At 43.9% G+C, this 22,476-nt stretch overlaps 1 protein-coding gene across 6 annotated transcripts in view; it reads left to right on the forward strand.

The window, feature by feature from the left end:
• The window catches only part of robo1 (roundabout, axon guidance receptor, homolog 1 (Drosophila)), a 244,898-nt gene that overhangs the window by 130,642 nt on the left and 91,780 nt on the right, over positions 1 to 22,476 (forward strand). For all 6 annotated transcript variants that reach the window (XM_053872781.1, XM_053872777.1, XM_053872779.1 and 3 more), the window contains one exon: positions 1,986 to 2,312. In XM_053872781.1, coding sequence (XP_053728756.1) covers positions 1,986 to 2,312 — 327 coding nt within the window. The remainder of the gene's footprint in view (positions 1 to 1,985; positions 2,313 to 22,476) is intronic.

The following is a 22,476-nucleotide window of genomic DNA, read 5'->3' on the forward strand; positions in this document are numbered from 1 at the left end:
CCTCTCTGGGAAACTAGCCACGTCCAGCAACAATAGAAGGAAACCAGGTGACAATGGCTTGCTGCTCCTCAATTAGCAAGAAGCAGCTGCTCATCATGTTATTACACTTGTGTAATTACACCCATTACACAACAAAATGAAAACGTTCTTATACAGCCTAACTTGGAATTAAATTAACCTGAACATTTTTAAAAGAACAGCCATTTGAGCTGATATGTTTTGGTTGCAATGTTTGGCTCCTGAATATCATGACAGCGCCCCCTCTCTGGAAGCACGGCAAGATCCCCTCTGATGTTGCTGAACTTCAGGTTCAGTTTCACATAATGAAACAAAAAATGATTCCTTGTCTTCTTGTCATTGCCATCCTACTACTGACGCCTGGAGTAGCATTGAGTCCCCAGCAGCTTTCACTCCAAATACTTGCTTTAATCTACTAAATCTCGACTTAAACAGTTCAAAAAATGAGTTTGCAGTTTTCAAGCAAACGTGTGAGCAACTGAAGAGCAGCCTTTTATAAGGCGCTGTATGATGGAGCTTCCCTCTCGTGAAACAATAACAGAGTTAACACAGTCAAATATACCAACATCTTCTCCTGGCCTTTGCTCTTTGAAGCCTCGCGACAAAGATAATATGGGCGTGAACTGAATTATTCAATAAATCTCCATAAGGCAGGAAGTAGTCAGCCATGTTTATCTGGATTTTTGGCATTAAAGCTTAAACACATGCGCAGCGTGTAATCCGAAAACTTGTGCCTGAGGGGGGACGCTCAGATCTGGGGGAGTGTTTGCATATGAAATGACTAAAAACAACAAGTGTCAAAAAAAGCCTGCCCAGACACAAAATCACGATTATGTTTCTGCATATCAGCACTACATTTCGTATTATAGGTGTAAGAGAACACAGGATTTATTATCCCACTGTTGGGTTGGCACAATTAATCTAAGCACAAAGCTGTCATTAATAATGCTGACTTCACCAAAAAAAAGGGGGGATTTACAAAAAGATGCCTCCTCAGCAGCAGATGTGGGGGGATGGGCGAAGCGCCCGGAGATGAGGCTGTGTTGCAACTTCACAGGGTTCTGGGCAAATTAAACCCGATCCTGTGCCTCCAATTAGACCCGAGTCTCTTTAATTGCAGCTGAATGGGCTCCAAGGGCCCAAGCGGAGAGATGCGGCAACAAGGGAAGAATCCTCTCGCCTGCTATTGTGTGCGGAGAGACAATGGCAGCCTTGAGGAATTAACAACAGGCGGCTAATTTGCATGTAAAGCAGGTTTGATTGTCACGGCTGACTGGTGGAAGAGCAACAGTAATGACCTGAGATAACACTGGGGTGCGAATCCCCTTGGCACCGCTGTTGGTGTCGCCGTCGATAGTGTTCCACTGCCTTTTTCACAGGGGTTCACCTCGTGTTGTCTTCTATCGCTCGCTCCCTGTTTCAGTTGTTAGCTTCTGGAGCTTTGATCCGACGCTGGAGGTATAAATGGATTTACGCAAGGAACGTTTTGTTGAATTCCCGAGAGCGTCAGTCTTTTCTTTCTTGCCTAAAATCACCTTTGTGAATTTGCCCATATGACTTCTAACAGCCACATTACCATGAAGCAGTTTTCACAGTCATATAGTGTAAATTAAAATAGTTTCAATTGTGATGGTAAGCGCATCACGTTCCCACCCCGTGCTGGGGTTAACTAACATCGGGAAAACCTCCCATCGTGCCATAATAACGGTAAAATATATAGATGTTTGAGGACGGGAGACGATGAACTGGTCGGACTATTGCTCCTGATAGAGAATGAAGCGGTTTCATGGACTACTCCGTAGACTATATTTGACACAGATTCATACATGACCATCTGCATCTTGGATTCGGCTTAATACAATCTACGTTACGGATGCCATCAAAATTCCTTCAATAAGGCATCCTTTATTCTTGAACTTGTAAATGTCGTGAAGTCATTTAACCCTCATGTCCCCCTTGTTTTCCAGGATCCCGCCTTCGACAAGAAGATACACCGCCCAGGATTGTGGAACACCCGTCCGACCTGATTGTTTCTAAAGGGGAACCTGCCACCCTCAACTGCAAGGCAGAAGGTAGACCGACCCCTACGGTGGAGTGGTACAAGGATGGCGAGAGAGTGGAAACCGACAGGGACAATCCCAGATCCCAACGCATGCTGCTCCCCAGCGGCTCCCTTTTCTTTCTGCGCATCGTTCATGGAAGGAGGAGTAAACCGGACGAAGGCTCGTACGTGTGCGTCGCTCGTAACTACCTGGGAGAAGCAGTGAGCCACAATGCCTCGCTGGAAGTAGCCAGTAAGTGCAGCATGCTTCCTTATCCCCTGGCTTTTTTTTTTTTTGCGTGAATGGAAGAGGTGGATCGAGGCTGCAGGTTCCAAAGTTTCAATCATCAATGTGCTCGCTGAGTTGGATAATCTCTCAGGAGATGGGCAGGATGTGTTTGCCGAGTGGTCTGTGGCGCCTTTGGGGGGGAGTCCTGGTCTGATCATTCTAGGGTGAGTGCTCCTCTAAAGGGCCCTTAGTAGGTGGCCACGGGCGACAATGGGAACAAAGCTCTTTCTGTTTTGGCCCTGCTTCTGTTTTTGTCAGAGAGATAGATGTGAGGTTTGGCTATGGTTGTGTTTACTCATCTTTTAATGAAGAGTTTCCCCATTAATGTCAGAGCGTTTCATTTTCAGCAGCCAGTGAGATATAACTTTGAAGTGCGTTCAGAGAACAGTGAGACTTTTTTTTTTTTCAGTTAGCGGCAACGCCGAAGCGGGAAATCAATCGACGCCAATTCTTTGGTGCCGCTAGTGATGACGCATGTTGACATACTTGTTCCCAGGATTCTTTAAAAGCTGCTTTAGGTGGTGGGTCAGCTCTTTTAGATACATTATCTCAGTCCTCTCTTGACTGGCGGAGAGTGGAGGCTGAAGAAGGGAGCTCGGATATCAACCGCCGCTCCGGCTGTCACCGGTTCGCTCACTGTAATCTAATCAAGATGGGAAGAGAGCGGTGTGGGACTGTGGACAGTTGCACTCTGAGGATGGTCGAGCAGAGTCGGACCACCTGCCACATTAGCCCTTTTCTAAAAGTTCTGAAAAAGACAACTGAATCCGCAGCACATGACGGACTCCTTATATAATAATAATGAATGTCCTCAGAAAAGGGTGCTGAGCTCATGAGATTCCAGGTGTGTTGGCATCTTCAGATCATCAGGCAGCTCAGTTCGTACCTTCTCTTATGTGATGCAGTCGTCGGACAAATGCGAGCCACAAAAGTTCAACCTAGCGTCGATGTCGTACAGGCGTTTTGACGGGCGTTTATGTCAGCGTTGGGTTTTTTCAAGTAGAAAAACAAGGCTGTTGGCAGGCCCCTCTGCAACCACAGTACTAAATGCTGCTGGCGCAAGTCCACTGCTGCTTATTCTGTAGAAGGTTCAAACAGACCCATAATAACAAGCCACTGTTCCCCAGTCCTCTCTCTCTCCTCTCGGGTGTCTCTCGCTCCCGCCGTCTGCAGCTCAGCCTCAACTACATATAATTATGTTGTTGGAGCAACCAAGAAAAAAAAGCCTGTCAGCTTGAAAAAAGCAGGAGCATATTGAGCGTTCTTCTCAAGGCCTCGTTTCAACTCTTGTGTGAGGTGGTTGACGGCCATAACTATGACTTATGAAGAGAGTTTTAGCGCACTTATTTTTTTTTTCATGGTGTTATAAAGATGCTTGTCATTCCGAAACTGTTGTGGGCTAAACATTTTCTGTGCAGTGATTTTATGTAACCCGAGGCGAGCGCGAGGCTTCTCTCTTTTTCGATGGAAACTCTGGAGGAGGAAGTTGTGGCTTTACTGGCGTTTACTTAGCCCGCTGTAACTTTTTCACTTTAAATGCTAAGAACACAACTCCGCTCCAAGATGTTATTGCAAGGCAGATCGTCGAGGTAATCCAAGTTTCAACAAGTCCTGTTTTGCCAGCGCTGCAGAGCTAACCCAGTTTGTTTGGTTAATCATTTACCGCATGTACAGTGGAGCTCACAATCTGAGCCTCTTAACCCGAATCCTGCCGTGATTGTTGTTTGAGAGTGTATTGGTACACGCTTCAGATAAGGTTTACTTTGCTCTTTCGCAATCTCTGTTTTCATCTGAAGTCTCAGTGGCCAAAAATCAACTGCATGCACCATAGAACAAATGCGGTGACTCCAGTTATTAAAGTTAAAATTATATATAAGTAAAGTACAATTATAGAAGCAGTAAAGTATATTCACATTTAGCCTACATTATGTGTTCTATGTTTTATACAAGGTGCTTGAGAATCTAAGAATAGCCCACTCCTCCTCAGAGATAGCGCACTGTACTAATGGATGGTACTACGCTTCACTTAAGCGCACGATAAGTTCAGGGCCGGCTGTCGAGTGGTCTGTTCTGGCTGCACTCTCTGACCACAAGGGCTTGGCTGCGGGCCGGTCTTCCACACACCGAGTCCACTCCCCTGCTCGAGGTTCGGCTCTTTGCAACCACTAACAACAGAAGCAACAGGATGTTTACCCGAAAATCGGTCTGGGGATTGCGTGAACTCTTTTCCGCACGTTGTTTATCTCGCGATCTCATTGATCTAAATGTGTCTGTGAAACCGCCGTCACCATGTGCCGCCAGCTGGTTTCACTGGCTCAGCGAGCGGCGGGGGACTGTCAGATGTGTTGAAGGCTGCGGGGTTCATCCTGACAGATTTCAGGGGCCGAGCCTCGGGGTCATCTGCGGAGCGGAGGACAGTTGGCTGGCACGCACCACTCGAAAGTGAGATTGACCACCATCCCCCGACTGGTCCAAACACCTGCCTGTCTCTGAAGAAACCCCCTGCTACACATCTGTTAGCGCTCAAAGAGGCTTTGAGTTGTGCCGTCACTGCGCCCAACACGGCTCTAATTCCACTTGCTAATCAGACTTTCTCTGCGGAAATTCATACGACATTTGGTCGGTTCATGGTGACAGATTTATCGGAGGATGAGCCAGAATATTCAAGCAACTCGAGAAGTGCATTCAAGTGTTAACTTACAAGGCCGACGGTGACAAACCCATTCCACTCTACCCTGTATCACTTTTGCTGGGCATTTCTTTACAGGTCACTGCACTTATATAATATACAAAAGTGCCTGTTTACGACTGTTAGACTAGAACACAATCACTAAAGTAGTGGGTCATGAAAGGAATAAATAGATCGAATGAATATCAATAGGAAGTAATGAGGAAATGTGCCGACCAAACACGTCACTCGTAGCTAGTTATATGACCCCTTAAATGTTTATTTATTGCCATTATTCATATTCAGGTTATTCTATCGCATATCTTTATTGTATTCTCGATCCATTTATATCTGTGTTTCATTAACTATGTCGGTCAAAGTTCAAGTTATTATAAATCAATCCAGCACAAGCTAGCTTGTAGTTTCTCAAATGTTTGGCATTCATTTTGGTGGCAACAAACAACTTGGTTTTGAAAGCACTGACTGAAGGATTTTGATGGAGCGTAAATTAAACAATGACATTTCTTGTTTTAAAAATGAATAGAAAAAGTTGTTGCACTCATTTTCACAGACTAGTGTTAAGCATGTTAGCGCTGCTTTCAGATTCAGCTACATTAGCGTGCTAGCACTACAACTGTACAATTAAAAACCAGTCGTTAGAACTATTGTTCATGTTACCTAAGATAATGTTTCTTCCTATCATATTTCAAAGCTAGCTGCTTCAAGATCATTTTGTTGGAATGCAGTCCGATGGAGTTGATGGATAAATTAGCACGCAATGAGCAAGTTCATAAATAACGAAAAGTAGATCCACCAATAACTGCCACCATTTCAATGCTAAAAAGACGACAATACATTTTAATTTAAGGAACACGTGCAGATCACAGCTTGTTGTGTTGTCAGGTGGGTTAGCTTTTAGCTTTAAAGTGACTTTTTTTTTTGTTTTTACTACACTTTGAATCCAAATCAATTGTTTATGTGCGTTAAAAGAACCCAGGCCCCACAAAAGGATTCAGATGAGGAGTGTAGACTCTTAGATTAATAGTTAATGGGCGTATTTTAACATTGTGTTAGCCTTTAAGCACAGGAAATGTGAAGTGGAAGAAAGAAAACTCGACTCAAAACAGCGCTGAGTGTGCTGGCTCCAGTCCAGCGGTCTGCAGACAGAGCGGGCTGCAGCTCTGCGGTGGTTATTTGTCTGAAGGAGGTTCTGAGCAAATTGGAGCAAACAGCGCAGGCCTGGTCCGCTCCATGACTCAACACACGGCTGATGCGTGGGCTCCCCACCAGACCCCCGTGGCCCCTACGACAATCTGTTTCATGTTGCAATACTTAAACAAAAGGAAAAATTTGTCCGAATGAAAATCCAGCTGCTGGCGTTGGTCACCAGGCGAATTCCCTTGTAGCTGCAGAGGCATTGATGATGAATTCTCTTTCAACCTCTTCAAACTTCCCTCACTAGCTTTCGCTAAATAGGTGTGTGCTTCTTTCCTTGACTACGGCGATGAAGAATTAACCGTCTGCTTTCTAATGACGGCCCCTGTGGCGAGTAGCTGTCAGTTCAGTCTCTGCAGAGCAAAGCATGTTCAACACATGCATTCCAATTAGTTTTCTAATAATCCATAAATGCAAAGAGTGATGTTCCCCATGCGTGTCGCATGTGGTCGCTAGAACTTAACATGTTTATCACCTCGGGCTGTTTGCATAAATCAATGTCCACTCCATGTAATTAAGCACGCTGCGGCGCTGTGACGTCCGGGGTCGATATCGCGGCGTGGTTTGACATGTAACAGGAGGTTTGAAGAACAAAGTGTGTCATTTACTTCTTACAAACTAGATCAGTTGTGATTCGTGCCCTGCATGAGAGAGCTGAAATTATCTTTGTGGGATGAGCATCCTGAATGGAACAAAGTTACGAAAGCTGCACAGCTCAGTGTCTTCAGAACCAGGACCTCTAAAGACGATATAAGTCATTCTTGTCATCGTAATATCTCTTTTTTCAATGTGTATCTGTCCTCAAGACAATGTGAGCCCACTGGTTGAAACTTCAAAATAACAGCTGGAGGTTTAAAAACATCATCTTTCCAGTGTGTCCTGGGTCTTCCCATCCCAGTTGGACATCTCAAGAAGGCCTTACCAGGAAGGCATCTGGAAGGAATTCAAACTAGAGACGTACTGGAATTTAAGATGGGATGGTGGTTCTGCATTTTACGTTGAGTCAAATTTGATTCAATTGGTTGTTTTTGTGGAAGTGACTGGGCCATTTTTTTGCATCCCAACTCGAACGTATCCATACGGAAATATATTGTAATGTTTTGACCTGCTACTTTTTTGTCAAGGTGTGAACTTATACAGCTAATATATGGATTTTTGCAGGCTAAAGAGCGTCAAGCTGCCAAAATATTGAGTCTCACAGACGTTTTATTTACCGTAAAGTACCCAAAATGGACTGTTTTTACCCGCATTTAATGTAAATGAAAGATGTGAGGAGTTCAGTCAGTCTCGATGCTGTACCCTGTTTTCAAAACTAGTTTAGAAGTGATCCCGTTGCATTTTTAAGCTGACCTTTCTATGGCGCAGACGCCGTCCCTGCACCCGTGGCTTACAGACAGGTGCGGCTTGTGTATGAACAAGATCTATTTCCATCTTAAATTTAGTGTGGACGCACCTAATATTTCAGTGCGTTCCATAGTCCGGAATTTTTGGTCAATAAATAATAAATAAAAAAAAAAAAGCAAGAGCACTTCCTTATATTTTCAATGACAGTCACAATGTTTTCATTATTTTGTGAAAGGAAAATGTCTATTTCACTTCAAATTTCAATCAGATGTGTCTTTTTCATAGTTGTCTGTGCAATATTGTATCGTGCAGGTCTCACCTCCCTGACTCACAACTATTGGCCACAACAGAAAAACAACATGCCGACACTCTGGTTAAAACAAGACAAGAAGGTAATCAATGAGCAGTTGTAGTCGTTCCCGGTGAAAATTCCATCCTCGTATTTGTTTTGAATCAGTTTTTCTTTACGTAGCCATTAGTGCAACAAATGCTTGCTGTTATTGACTCGCAACTCTCCTGGCAAACTGGATGATTCAGTCAGCCCACACCACAAAGCCTTCATTATATTCACCAAATGTCAAACGTCAGATTGATTTTCTTTTCATTTTCTCCACGAAAGAAGGCAGCGTAACCTCGCCCCCTGCAGTCCGCCCACGCCAAAACCAATAAAGCTGCGTGCCCATCGTTATCAGGAGAGGCTTCGGAGTCATGGCAAAACGTAACAAAAGAAGTGGTCAGGACAAAAGTCATCCGTACCTGTGGTGTTTATCGTGTTTTGATGTGTCGCGGTAGAAGCTCTATATTTAGCTTCCTTCAAGCGAACTCTTTGAAGGAGTCGCGAGCAGAGAGGGCAGGCGTAGAGACGTGTTCCGTCAATCACCAGCTGTTGACAGTCGATCAGGCCGTTGAGGTCAGATGTGCCCTCTAAAAGTAGACCCCCTTTGGACCTCCTCCCATGTTTTGTTCTGCAGGAAACAAAAGCTAAAAACCAACAACAGAACAGAGATAGGAGTTGTAAACTTTGTGCCTTATCACCCGGGTTATCAGCGGCACTCGAGTAATATGGAGAAAATGGCGTCGTAAAACGGTAAACACAAAGCGTGGGAGCATTAAGTGTGTTACATATTCAACTTCATTTATTGTCTTTGTGACATCTGCAGGTTTAGCTCGCCCACAGAGATTTTTCAAACCATGACCTTCATTTCAGTCTGACTTCAGCGCAAAAAGCAATTACAACTCAATAATGTTCAACTGAAACTGGATCGCCTTGATGAATTTGGCGCTTGGTTCTGTCTGACTCAATCCAAATCTGTGTGTTGTTACACCTCCGTGAATCCTGGTGGAGAAGGTTCGCTGTCCTGTCACTCCTCTCACAGTTGCATATTTCATGTCGTGGTGCTATACACCTCCAGTATTCCACCTTTACAGAGAGTGTTTGTTCACGTTACGCAATCCTTGCTTCTGGCGATGAAACCGCGCAACACCACAGGTTGGATCCGCTCTGTCCCAGGACAGTGAAGTATAATATTACCATGATGAAGTGCTGTTCTTCAACAGATAAGATACAGTGTGAGCGCTCTTGAGACCCGCAGTTATGCACTCTGAGAGGGCTGATTATGGGGTAGCGCTTCCCTCCGTCCTGATATGTGCCGGCCCATTATTTGTCCTAGGCGTGTTCCTGCGCTGGAGAATTCACTGTTTAAAGTTGTATGAACAGCATGAATGTTTGCTGCCAACTCTAATCTTAAGGTCTTCAGTGGTGACCTCGTTGCAAGGTGTTATTTCTCCGTTTCCCAGCGAGGTTCTTTGTCATGTGTGCTTGTGTGTGAGGCTGCAGTCTGATGTCTGGTCATATGACCAGGTCTTCTGCTCCCTGGACATGCTCTGGTTATTAAACCTGTGTTAAGCCCTCACTTGAAACCTTCTATCGTGCTCCTCGATCCGAGACGATGGAGTTAGGGAGGATTAGAGACTTAACTGCAGCCGGCATTTTGGCCGGAGGAACACGCTGTCCTTTAGAAGTGAACTTGCACTTTTTTTAATGTCTTCCATGGAGACCGTTTCTCCTCCTTGTGATACTTTTGCATCTAGCCGTGAACCTTGAGCAAACAGAATTGTTACAGGCGCGGTTCTATGCGTGACCTGACCAGGAACTCTTCAGGAACATTCTCCTGGTGTTCCACAAGTGTTGCTACGCCAGGGCAAATGGACAGAACCTCTTGCCATAGTTAACGTAAAAGAGTAACTTAAATTCGCAAAACATAAGGTCATACGGGCCAAACAGAGCTGGACCACCGGAAACTGTTGGGGGCCAGTGTTGCTGTTACTGCCAGAAATACTACAACCGCCTCCTGCAATGCTGCCTTTGTTCTTGTGGTTTGTGGAGGTGGTACATTATCAATTGTTTTTCCAGAGTGACCATGTTTGTTTTCGAGTCTGTTGTTGTCCTAAACGCTTGACTCTGCGTTGCCCCCTGTGGATATACTGAACAGCAACGCCGACGTAAACAAAACATGGAAGTATAAGATCAGTGCCGGTTACATTTGACAAGGACATTTTGTATGTAAAGGGAGCTTAAATGGGACTTAAAAGAGCGGTGGTTTGACCATGTGGAGCGGAGAGTCATTGGACATGATGGCGATACCGTGGAAATGGAAGAAGACCATCATTGAGGCTCATGGATGAATGAGGACACCATGACTAAGCATATGGAGCTATATAGGTGAAGGTGGATCAGGTTGCCATGTTGTTTGCCCTGATGGAGCTGAAGAATAAGCTTCAGTTAAATAAGACTTTGTTTGTAGTCATCAATGTTATTGTCAGGACGGTTCTCTTAGGAGTAGTAATGTATCACGGTTCCACTGCCATGTGGTGAAAAACTTGAAACCAGGGGTAGAAATGGTGATTGCTGAGGTGTCATTTCTCTTTCCCACTGTGCAGCAGAGTTGAAGTGCAGCTGACCTTTTCTTCAGTGATAAAAAGGATAAGAAGATAAAGAGCAAACATGCTGTTCCATGGCATTGAAGATGGCTTGTATAGGTGTTGGTGATAATTCGCCGCACAGAAGCTCTCGGTTAGCAGGAAGATTTGTCTAAAGTTCACTGCGCTGATAAACCATGTTGAACTCCCATGATCGATCTTAATCTAATCTGCCTTCGTTTTCCACATGCTGTCTTCTTGCTCTCTTGCCGTCACTCAACCGTTCTCCTGTGCCAAGATACGCCGTCGTGCCACGGCTTCTTTTCGGGAGAAAGAATTGACATCTGAAATTTTATCAGAGTTGTAGCGCCTTGCTGAGCCTGGAGCGTGACAGGCAGGAAGACCCAAACCCTGATAGCGATCTGCCTCGTGCACTTTGTTACAGCTCAAATATTCGCCGCTGAAAGGCCTCGCAGGGCTGCCGTCAGTCAGTGGCAACACTAACAGAAATACACATTCAAGTTGTCATGTAATTGTCCGCGGTTGCTGTGGCAGCTAATCTTATCATGACGGCAACAATTGCTGGAAGATTTGCTCCTTCGCCGCGGCGGATATGAGTCCGTCCCAAAATAGGACTGTGGTGAGATTTGCCGCTCATTATCACAGAGTGCTTCTTATGCAAGCTTTCTGTTATCCTGACCTTTCTCTTAAGCCAGCAGTTCGCTTGTAAGCGTCGCGGCTCTCAAGTTACAAGTTGGAGGATTGACTCCATTTTCACGGTAATGAGACTCTAATGACGAAACGGGACGTATTCCAGGTTTATCTGTGGCGGCTTTGCTCTGCTTGTTAATGCGGAGAATGTTGTTTGCACACTTGAGGCATAGCTGCACACACAGAGAGCGTAATGACTCTCAATAGAGAGTGTGTAAACATCTACAATAGTCTAATTAGAGCCATGAGAAGACGGAGGCAACAGATACACCCTCACCTCTCATTTGTGCCGGCGTGACCTTTCTGAACCGGGTGTGGCAGCCACACAAAGGGATCTCCATGTAACCGTACCCTGAAAAGAGCCGGATAAAAGACAGACAGGGGGACGTCATGTGTAAAAGGAGAAAACTAAAGAGGAGCCATTGAACATTCAAACAGTAGTCAGTGTCGCGGTGGCTGCGTTCGACAGAGCTGACATCTGAGTCAGTGATGGCTGGTGTTATATGAGCACGGTTCTGCTGTCTGGCTTGAGGGCGACATTTCTATTCTCCCTTCCAGGCTTTGCTCTCAGGCTCCGTCGCCTGGTGTCAGGTTGTCTGTGGTGGTCATGGCTGACCTGATCGAAGGCCCCAGTCGGAAGCAAAACATCACCACACAGAAGAATCATGTTCAGAACGTGATTTTTCTCTTCAAGCCGTTGTTTCTGAAGAGGAAGACCTGTGCCGCGACTAATAAACATATAACCAGTAACATTCTCACTGCTAAGGCTTCACATTTTGACAGTTGTCAAGTGGACTTTGGTGACTTTGGTTGCTTATTGACACATTAGACTGTTCACTTGAGTCAAATATTTCCTGATGCCGTCGGCAGCGCAGCACCGGAATGTCCAACATGTAAAGACACGGGGTGGTGCCCCATATCTTGTAAAGTAGGGATGTTCCGATCAGGATCTTTGCTGTCGATCACCGATACCGATCACATGGATTGAGAATGAATTTGTCATCAAAATGATGAGACCTTCTGTGTACATGGTGTGAAAAAATGAACTTTAAATCATTTTAATCCAGACATGTTTTTATATCCCTCTTCAAGGTGGCACAAATAGAAAAACCTTGCTGAATGCAGCAAACATTTAATTCAATGTGAGATGTTGCAGGCGAATCTCTAGAGAGACTGTGTTATGTCCGTGAAATATTTACTTACTGCAGCGGGACTCAAAGACAGAGAGCACTGCGTTAATGAAAGTTTCTACCCTGGATGTTTTCAAAAGTTTCAGATTCAGGTGGCTAACAAACGCTGCACCTGACTCCAAAATGGCGACGGATCCAGTTGTTTCCGTTTCCGTGTCTAAGGAAGGCTGCTCATCTAGCACTTTCATGAACCCGGAAAACTCTCTGTGCTCCATCTAGTGCTGGTGCTTTAAATGGCGTGTTTAATTTTAACACTGCATGTGCTGCAGGATGCAAACTTTACATGACAGATTGAAAGAACCTCCACAGCAGACACGCAATGAGAAGCGAATAGGGAGGAGCGCATGCATAACACCCAGCGGGGCTTCATCAGAGCACCACACGTGTCACACGTGAAAATGGCCGATCATGATCGGTGACCAAAAGATCGGAACATTCCTACTTGGAATGCTATTTGTTGTCACCTGCTTATTAGCTCCACATGATCACGCACTTGACTCATGGTGCCACATTTTTGGCCACATGATTCACACCTTGTGTTGTCATAGTGAAGTATCGTCCCCCCATCCTCATCTGAACTCCAACCCTTCTTCTTCCATATCATTAAGGAAGCATTTGACTTGACTGAACACATATGTATCAACATACAATGTGGATGACTGACTTCTGTGCCCATATTGGATGCAAATGTCCACCTGACAATAGTCTTAAGTTACGTTACAAGAATGAAAGTGTGGTGGTTGGAGCCATTTTTCTGTTAAAACCTTCCTTTGTTTTCTAAGTGCCAATGCTGCTGCTTTTGACCCGATGTTGATGTTGTAGACAAAATAGCATTTCAGTATTTGACCGGACCTCTTGCCTAAGTAGTCGACTCGACTCTAAACTGTCATGGCTTCCATGAGAAACAGATCGGCACATCATTTCTGGGACACTTCATTCTTATTGGCTGGAGTCAAAGCAATCGGTTGCAGAACTAAAGAGCGACACTTTGGTGTCGGCCAAGAACACAATACTTGACCCGACGTTGCCCGGGTTGCGTGTGCTGGAATACGACTGATTTCATAGTCATCAGTATTTCTGCTGTATTTTATCACGCTGGGACTCCCCATCGACTCCGGTCCGAGTCCCACCAACTTTCCTAAAGATTACCATTTAGAGCCAATTTCGCTCTCCGCACGCCTCCTGTCAATAATCGGCATGTCCACGCCGATGATCCGCAGGCCTGGCCTTTACGTCCGGGTGTTTTTCCCTGCCAATGGGATTAGCGGAGAGTGCCGACTCTGCAGGTGGAGCCGTAAGTTAATTTAGCTCACTGTTCAGGGCTATAATAGCTTATTGATTGCCTGACAAAGATGCAAGAAGTGACGTGGAAGGGCACGGAGAGGAGAGAGAATAAGTTCATCATCGCTCAGTGTGTTGCTGGAATTTAATCACATTAGCCAGGGCTCACCGCTGCCATGTAAATGCATTTTCGACCACGGCGGAGTCGGATTGACTGGCCGCAGGCGAGGGGACCCTGCTGGAACCTTTCTTTGGCTGCGGTCTGTTTCGTGCCATCCTCCCTGGCCATCATCCACTTCAATCCTGCGGGATGATGTCCCACCCCCACCCCTCCCCCACCAGGGGCCCACTGGGCTTAATTCATGCAAAGCTGTTGGGTTAATTTTAGCGCCGCTTCCTAGTGGCGACCTCCATCTACTGCGGTGTAGCGCTGGCTGGAAAAACATCATCTGGGGCTTTTTAGACTGCGACTCCCAAACAGCTGGCGAGACCATCACTCACTTCTTCCACTCGTTGTCCCTCCTTCAAGTGTTCCTGTCCGGTGTGTGCACGCGGCACGAGCACTTTCTGCTGCTCAGAGGAACTGGGGCCCATTAGCACCGCCATCACACACACATTCTCACTATTGCTAGTTACCTGGAAACTGCACATGCTGCTTTTTATTTCGCTACCGGACCTTTGAATGCCAGAGCAGATGTCCCCAATTTTTCAGTTCCAAGAGGAAGGAGAGGAGAGCAAGGGCTGCGGTGGTTCATTTACAATCCAGAAATGTACAATCTCATGACTCATGACATATTATTAAACAAAAATAAAGAAAAGCATTGTTGTTAAGTCAAACTTGTTAAGAAAAAAAGCAGGGTATATATTATTGAATTATTTCTGGACACGTCTATTGGTCCATTACCATCAAAAAATATAAAGAAAAAAATATAAGATAAAAAACGTTTTGTGTTGCATTATATATATATATATATATATATATATATATATATATATATATATATATATATATATATATATATATATATATATATATATTTTTTTTTTTTTTTTTTTTTTTTACACACCAACTGTGACTCGTTGAAGCACTAGCGCACTTTCCCAATTTAGATCAAATTCCCTTCTTTCTGCATGAATTTCTTGTTGTTTTGGAAAGTTACTGGATCAATCGTGGACGTCTTGCAGTGCTTTAATTTGGTATATAATTTCATTTTGAAACAAGGTACACATTTCAAGTTCTTAGGGACCAGGTTCAGCTCCCAGGCCTTGAGTTTGAGCACACTCTCTTGTCCTTTATAACTTTTCATTCTCAAAAACATAAAAAAAATAAGAAATTGTGTAAAACTTTTTGGCTTCACACAGGTACCCTGCTGTGGAGGCTTCTGTGTCCTGCTCCCTGTCCCGTCCAATGGTTCACACAAGGTTATCATATCAGCGTTTGTTTGAACCAGCGTCCGTCGTGACTCCTCTGGGTCTGGCTTGTGTCAGTCCATCCTCCACTGGCACCGAGCGGAGAACCTGGGGGAGGAGGACGGGCGAGATAGTGTAAACACATTGACAGAAATGTTGACCTTCCACCCCAGCGAACACACACTGTCACTGCCAAATTTGTGTCTGGCAACCGACACAACATCTGGAAAACACGACTCTGAACCTTGTCAGGTCTGCAACACTTCACCCGTTTTCGCTTTCAAGAAAAAAAAAAGCTCTTTTAGTTGTGAAAGCAGACGGAGAGATGAGAGGAAGATGGAAGGAAGAGCTGTAATTAAGTGCTGGCGAGGGAGAAAGGAGACGCTCCAGTTGGACAAGAGTCTTGGCTTGTGTGGGGAAGATAAGGGGACAGGTGGTGTTGTGTTCTCCCCAAGATCTGGACAGCTGGCGAGTCTCTACCTCTGAGCTGTAGTTTCATGTGTGACGGGCGATGTGCTTTCTTATTATTACTTCAATTCATTTTTACCCTTCTTTCGTGGCAATGCACTTTTTTCTGACTTTTCAGTGAAGCTGAAAAGGTTTCAATTTGCATTATATTTGCAATATCTGAATAATGAAGTAACTTAAAAGCTGACTGAAGGATTTCTTTAAAATTTCCTCCCAGGTGAAATACAATGTGACAGAATAAGTTTATTTAGAAAATAAAATAGTTTAGTAAAAGGTGAAATAAAAAGGAAGATGATTTTCAGCGTACAAATGTAAAATAAATTCTTGAATCGTAGACCAAAACAGTGTGTGCTGAAACAGATTTAAAAATAATAATAAAAGTAATTAAAAATGTAAAAAGTACTGTTTAAAAAAAAACAAAAAAAAAAGAAAAAAACAAGGTATAATTTAGATCAAATGACAGTAGCTAAATAAGTTTCACAGATTTGGCCAAAAACAAATAAATAAATAAATATAAAAACAAAAAAAAATGGAAGGAAGCCAGTCAATTTCAAAAAACTACCTCTACTACTACTACTACTGCTAATACCTCCAGTGTCTTCTAAAAAAATGGTGGTGAAAAGCATGCAAATAATTCTTCCAAATTTTACAAATGTATATTCATTTTATTTCCAAATTATTTTTATGCTAGCATAGCTGAAGTGCCTGAATATTACTGTTGATAACAACTTCAAGTGTGCTATTGTGCGGGTCTGACGGGGTGAAATATTTTGGATGGTGAGGCTTGAACTGTGTACATCACTGCGATGGTGCCAATGTTCCCTGGAGCTTCAGTATTACCAAGCTTCTCTCATTTCACTGCACCACACTGTCTTGTGCGACCGCATGTGTGCGTGTGTCTGTTTGGAAGAAAAACAACTTATTCCTGTCTATTCTTAGCCTCGCCACTTCTTCACTTGTGTTTGTTTTCCTCACTACGTGTGACCCAAAGTCACCGTCCGTGCCAAGCGGCCACAAAAATAACCAAACAGCAGCGAGCCGAGATGCTCCTTTGTTGTCGGTCCTGCAGTTTGAAGTGCTGATGTCGTCCAGTTAGCTCTCGGCTTCTTTACTATGTTGGCTTTGGGTCTGTTCCACGTATAGCCGTGTGTGACGGGTCACTGTAGCGCTCGCCACCGTGAAGCCCTTGTGTGGCTTTTGTTTGCCCAAAAGTAAAGGAGATGCTGCTAAATGGGCCGGAGGCGGTTATTTGCTGCTGGCAAACAGACACTCTCCTCTGCGGTGAGGCCTGACAGCTGGCTTTTGCCGCTCAGTGGCACGGTTTGTGAGTCTGCCTTTAAAATGAATACCTGGTCCGAAGCTCTCCATCGTTGTATTGACTGAGGACGGGACAGGAGGAGATCGTTCAGGACGATTATCGACGAAGCTCAGCCAATGTTGCTCTCTTTGAAGTCCCTGCAATTCCTTAGTGGTTTCACCTCCAACTTCTGTGAGTCTTGCTAGTTCTCCAGTGCGCCCTCTTCAGTCCACAGTCTAGAAGAGAGTGATTCTGAGTGATTATATATATATATATATATATATATATATATAGTTAACAAAGTCGGAACTGAACAGAGTGATGTCTCAATAAATTCCCTCTGTTTGCAACTAGAAAACCCAGTGGATGAAGAGGAAACACAAATTTGAGTTCTATTGTTTGACGATAAATCAAGCCTTTCTACAATTCTACAACAATTGAGCGATATTAGCATTGCAGCTAATGTTCCAGTAAAACAGTTTCTATATTTAGTAGCTACCGGAGAACAGTACAATGCTTTCACACTGTAGCAGACATAACTAAATATACTGCTGAAGTACTGTAGAAGAATGTGTTAAAGAGTTGCTGAGTTTGCTTCCTGTCCTTGTCCAGACGTTGTCACGTCGCAAAAGGTCAAGGTGAATATCTGTGTCACTGGTAACAACCCAAAGACCCCCCTCGGTTGGCCACCCACTCCCGAAGGCAGCCAACACAGAACATAAACCCCGAAACGAGGTTTTAAACAAACAGTCTGGCAGCTAGGCCGCGCAAAGCTTTGTGTTTGAACGGGTGTCCTGTTCTGATTTATCTGTGTGAGGTGCGATAAGAGCTTCCCTCGTCCCGTCTGTTAATCGTCTGAGCCGCAGATGTAGCACGAGCATCGCTATCCTGTTTGTAGACAAAAAGGACGGATGAGAAGTCGCTTTGAAACATCAATGCATCGTCGGCTAATCCGCTAAATTTGGGCTGCTGAGATCGTAGCTGAAAGAAAGTAATGCTGGCCCAACCTCCACCTGTCCCAGACTTGGTGTCGAAATTTTCGCTCCCTTCACAACAGAGCAGCAAAGTGAAATTCTTCTTGCAGCTTTGATGTTAAAAATGGACACTAAAGCGGAACAAAGAGAAGCAGATGCCGCTCGGATTCTCTCCTCCTGCAAACCATTACGCTGAACAAAGTGAGACAGATGAGACCCGGGAGGAGACTCTTTCAGCGAGAATGTAGGATATCACCCATTAATATCCTCAAGATGCCTTTATTTATCAAGGAGCCTCGCGTCATGCTCTTGTCAAGTGCGGACAGTCATTGGCCGACTGGATTCACTCTCTCTTGGCAGCATGTTTCCTGCCGGGTTTTGACTGATGCCCTTTTAAGAAGTCTAAAAACCCTCATCAAGGACTGTGCGGAAGGTGGAAGAAGAAAACACGGCTTCACTCGAACCCTATTTTAGAGGGAGTTCTTGGCAGGGGTGCGGTGGTGTGGAGTCATGACGGATGACGGAATGAGCGATTACAGACCAGGCGTATTAATCAGCACTGGTGTTTAAAGTAAGCTGAATGTCTCCAGGCGAATCAACTCAACTCATTCTACAGCTGGACTCTTAGGCAGATTTTGAGGCGGAATGAAACAAACTTGAATCTGGACGTTCATCTAGGTCAGTGCTACGACAACTAGTCGACGATAATGGACTATTAAATTCGTCGCTGCTGCGTACATTAGTCCATTAGTCATGATGTCAAAAGGCCTGAGGCCTAGTGTGAAAACATGGAAGGTACGGGACCCTTGTCACAAAAGACTCTTCAAAGGACACATCAAAGGACACATACTTTTCAGACCACAATAGAGCAATGAAAAATCAGGTTTAAAAACAGCATTTTACATGAAACAGGTCTTTACAACATTTTACTCTTATTTTTATTTAATTAAAAAATATTTTACAAAACTTCAATAAGCCAAAACTTCAATAAGCCATGCTGAAAAAATGGCGAAAACGGTTGAACGTCACCGTGTGCACCGGTTCATCTTCTCTTTCCCCTGGTGTTTGTGATGATATAATGTGGCTAGTTGAGAACACGATACCTGAAACTTCCACCTCAGTTGACTGTCAGTCATAAAGCTCCGTTCACACACCAGCTACATGTGCAGATGGAAATGGCGTCTCTGGAGCCGAGGCTCTTTGATACCGCATGAAAAGCAGAGACGTGTCCCTGAAGAGCACTTCCCTGCATACATACCGACGCCTATCGTCGGCAAAAAAAGCGTGTTTCACTGTACAGTTGCTGCCATTTACATGATAATGTGCGCATGTATCCACCTCAGTCTGAAGTCTGGTGGCGAGCTAAACGCTAAATGAGGCTTAAGAATGATTAGTGTGTTTTAGTTTCCAGACATTAGCCGGAGAGAGTCGGCGCTGCTTGGCAGTCCAGGGCGACTGGTATCTGTCACTGGGAGAGTTTTGGACGGGGGGCGGAGCGGGTCATCATTCTCCCGTTCCTTTTGCTTTGACCTCCCTCCTCGCGCGTCTAATCCAGCCTGTCTCTGTTTATAAACCTCAGAGTTCTTGACAGCTGCTGAGAGGGTGAAAAAAAGAGTCTGCAAAGAGACTTTTTTGTTTTCTAAACCCCACTTCTCCACTTCCTTGTCAGCGGGGGGGACACTTCACTGGCTTCCACATCACCACGCTGTTTAAGTGAAGGGCTCTTTGGTGTGACCACACCGTCTGGTTTCTCTCCCCATGTTAGAAAAAGGACCGTGACGTTGCTTATATTTATTTATGATCTGTGCCAGCCGACGGGTTACGAGGCCCCACTCTAGTTCCTCACTGGGGGGAACCGACAACACTCAGCTTGAGCTCCGCTAAAGGACTTAGTGTGTGAGGGGGGCTCCTGTGAGCTATCCGCCTCGGTGAACTTCTTCCACCACTTCAGGTTTTATACCCCGATATCAATTAAATGTCAGTTAAAGCCTACATCACGGTGAAGTTTGGAAGCTTCTGGCAAGTCTGAAGAGCAGCTCCTTGTGTTTTGAAGAACCTTATTTGATGAAATTGTAACCATTGTGTACAAAACCTATTGGAAAAGAGGATAAGGAGTCCAAAGCTGTAGAACACTGTTTGAACAATTCAGAAAGACTCTCATTGAGAGATTTACGTCAAACTCTTTGACTAGATAGTGACATTTTACAAGGCAGAAGGAGCACAGCTACAGGTTTGTTTCACTTTGGGTTTGAGGTTCCTTGAATTATTATGAGGGTGAATAATGATAGACTTGACAGGGGCCGTTGTAACTACAGTTTTTGTGCCACTAACTCAGCTCTTGGGATTCTCGACTTGAGTTTGGGCTTCATTGAGTTACTATGAGCCCACATGTGGTTTTGTAGATAGAAACATGAATAATAAGCTAACAGTGTTAAAATTATTTTTTTAAGCATTTAAAGCATCATATTCTAATTTATATAAAAATAAATATTATACTTGGAGTGTGAGAGTATGAGCTAAAACGAGGAATATTAAAAATGCATGTTTCAGTTTAACACTGATTCGCTCTGACTCTGGTCGCAGCCAGAGACCGGACATATTTAGGTTCGTGAAAAGAGGCCTCTTGTCAACAACGCTGACAGGCTGCTTGTGTACCAGGAAGTGCCGGCAGAACGCTGGATCATTGGAGGTTAAACACATCTGACACGACCGCAACACTGAGTCCATTTATTCGTGTGTGGACGGCGCTGGCTGGTTAGAACCTGGACGGCCGGCTAAATCTGCCGGCTCTTATGAGAACTAAGCCGGTGTGTAATTGAATATTAGTTAAATCCTCACCACGCTGCAGCAACTTGACCCAGAAAACACCGAGTGATGTCATTGTAGCGCGATACTTCCCCCAGGCATAGTAATGTTTGATCCTTTTTAGCTGGCTAAGTGATTTTTTAGTACAGAAAAGTGAAAGATAAGTCCTTTGTTGGTAGTTTTAAGTACTTTGGAGGTGACTGTGAAAACAGAGTGATAGCTAAAACACACAGCTTTATAATGTCCTTCAGGCTTTTCTGGTGATGTAGTATTAAAGGTTCCATTGGAGAAACCAATATTTTTCCCTCTTTCACTGCCGTGATCAGTTTTGTCGACTCATCAAGACATAACCAGTTTCTTTCATTGTAATGGAGCTTCCCTCAGGCGTAAATATTCTTTTCCATGTCATATTTTCTTCTAATGTGAGTTTTAAACGTATCATTTTAATGAACCATTTAAAGTTAGTAGAGTTCATTGAAGGATTTTTGCTTTAGAAAATGTATTTTTTCTTAAATTGATGGTGCGAAAGTCAAGGTCTGTGGGCCAAAAGCAGCCCACCATGTCATTTTATGTGGCCCGTAAGAATCCTGCTCTATACAGACGTTGGGTTTAGGGTTTTTTTGAGAGTTAGCAAAGCTAGCAGGCAGGGGCGATCTATGTCAACAAGTTTTCAGTTCAGTGGGTTTTATTTTGGTGGGGTATGGATGATCTCTTCTTATTTATTGATTTATTGATTGTACAGAATATTTTGTTCAAATTGTTGCGTTTTATTTTTTATTATTATGTATTTATTGTTTAATCATATATATATATATATATATATATATATATATATATATATATATATATATATATATATATATATATATATAGTGTTGTTATTATTACTATTTATAGGACTCTTCTTCTTAAATTTTGCCTCATAACCTAAGAACACTTTGTCCCCATAAGGCACAGAAATAAAGTAAGTCCACATCCCATTGACTTACTTACCGCTGCCCTCGTTCAAATTCTCAAAATATCTAATCCACTTTTCATAATGCGTTCATAGAAGAGATTTTCATGCTGTAACTTTTTAAAGGAATCATGTTTCCTATAAACTTGATCCTCATTTGGCCCCAATAACAGCAGCTCCCTCGCGTCAACGCGGTGCGTCCTTGAGTTAAATATCTATTCGACGATTTTGTTTACTTCCACGTCAAACTTTTACAATTTTTGGAGCATGATGAGTAACACTCATCGAAAACCAAGCAGTTTATAAATAAAATATCAGGGTGTGTTTTTGCTGTCTACTTTCCCAAGGACGAAAGTAAACCTCAAGATTTGTGAAAAGTTTCCGGAGACTGTCATCCCTGATGCATAATTCACCTCCTTCCTGATGAGTGTTTAAGTGGCACCAGGAGGACATCCGCCGCAGACTTGTTTGATAGAACATCTTAATTAAAATCTGTGTTTCCTCTCCGGTCGTCTTTGTATATATATTATCGGTGTTTCACACGGCTCTCTGGGGAGCCAGATGAATTGTGTTCATTAAGCTTGGCTCCAAACCAGCCGATTTTTTCGCTGGAATATGTCGCTGCTAATTGAAAGGTTTGCGAGAGGTGCAGATGCTTGCTTTGTTTTAGGAACCGTTGTGCTGAAGACAGCAGGTCAGAGGTGACAAGGGGAGATAGACAGACACACTCTGTTCATCTTGGCAGTAATTGTGAGTCTTCTTTTTTTTAGTTATCTTCTGTTTTTGCGCCAAAAAGCTGCTTGAGTGGATTCTCCTCCTGTCATGACCTGCATTCTCTTCTGTGGATTCATAACTGTTCCAAATACAGGTCACTAATAAACCTTGAGGTGT

Source organism: Synchiropus splendidus, chromosome 8 (assembly GCF_027744825.2).
Source record: "Synchiropus splendidus isolate RoL2022-P1 chromosome 8, RoL_Sspl_1.0, whole genome shotgun sequence".
Taxonomy (NCBI): Eukaryota; Metazoa; Chordata; class Actinopteri; order Syngnathiformes; family Callionymidae; genus Synchiropus; species Synchiropus splendidus.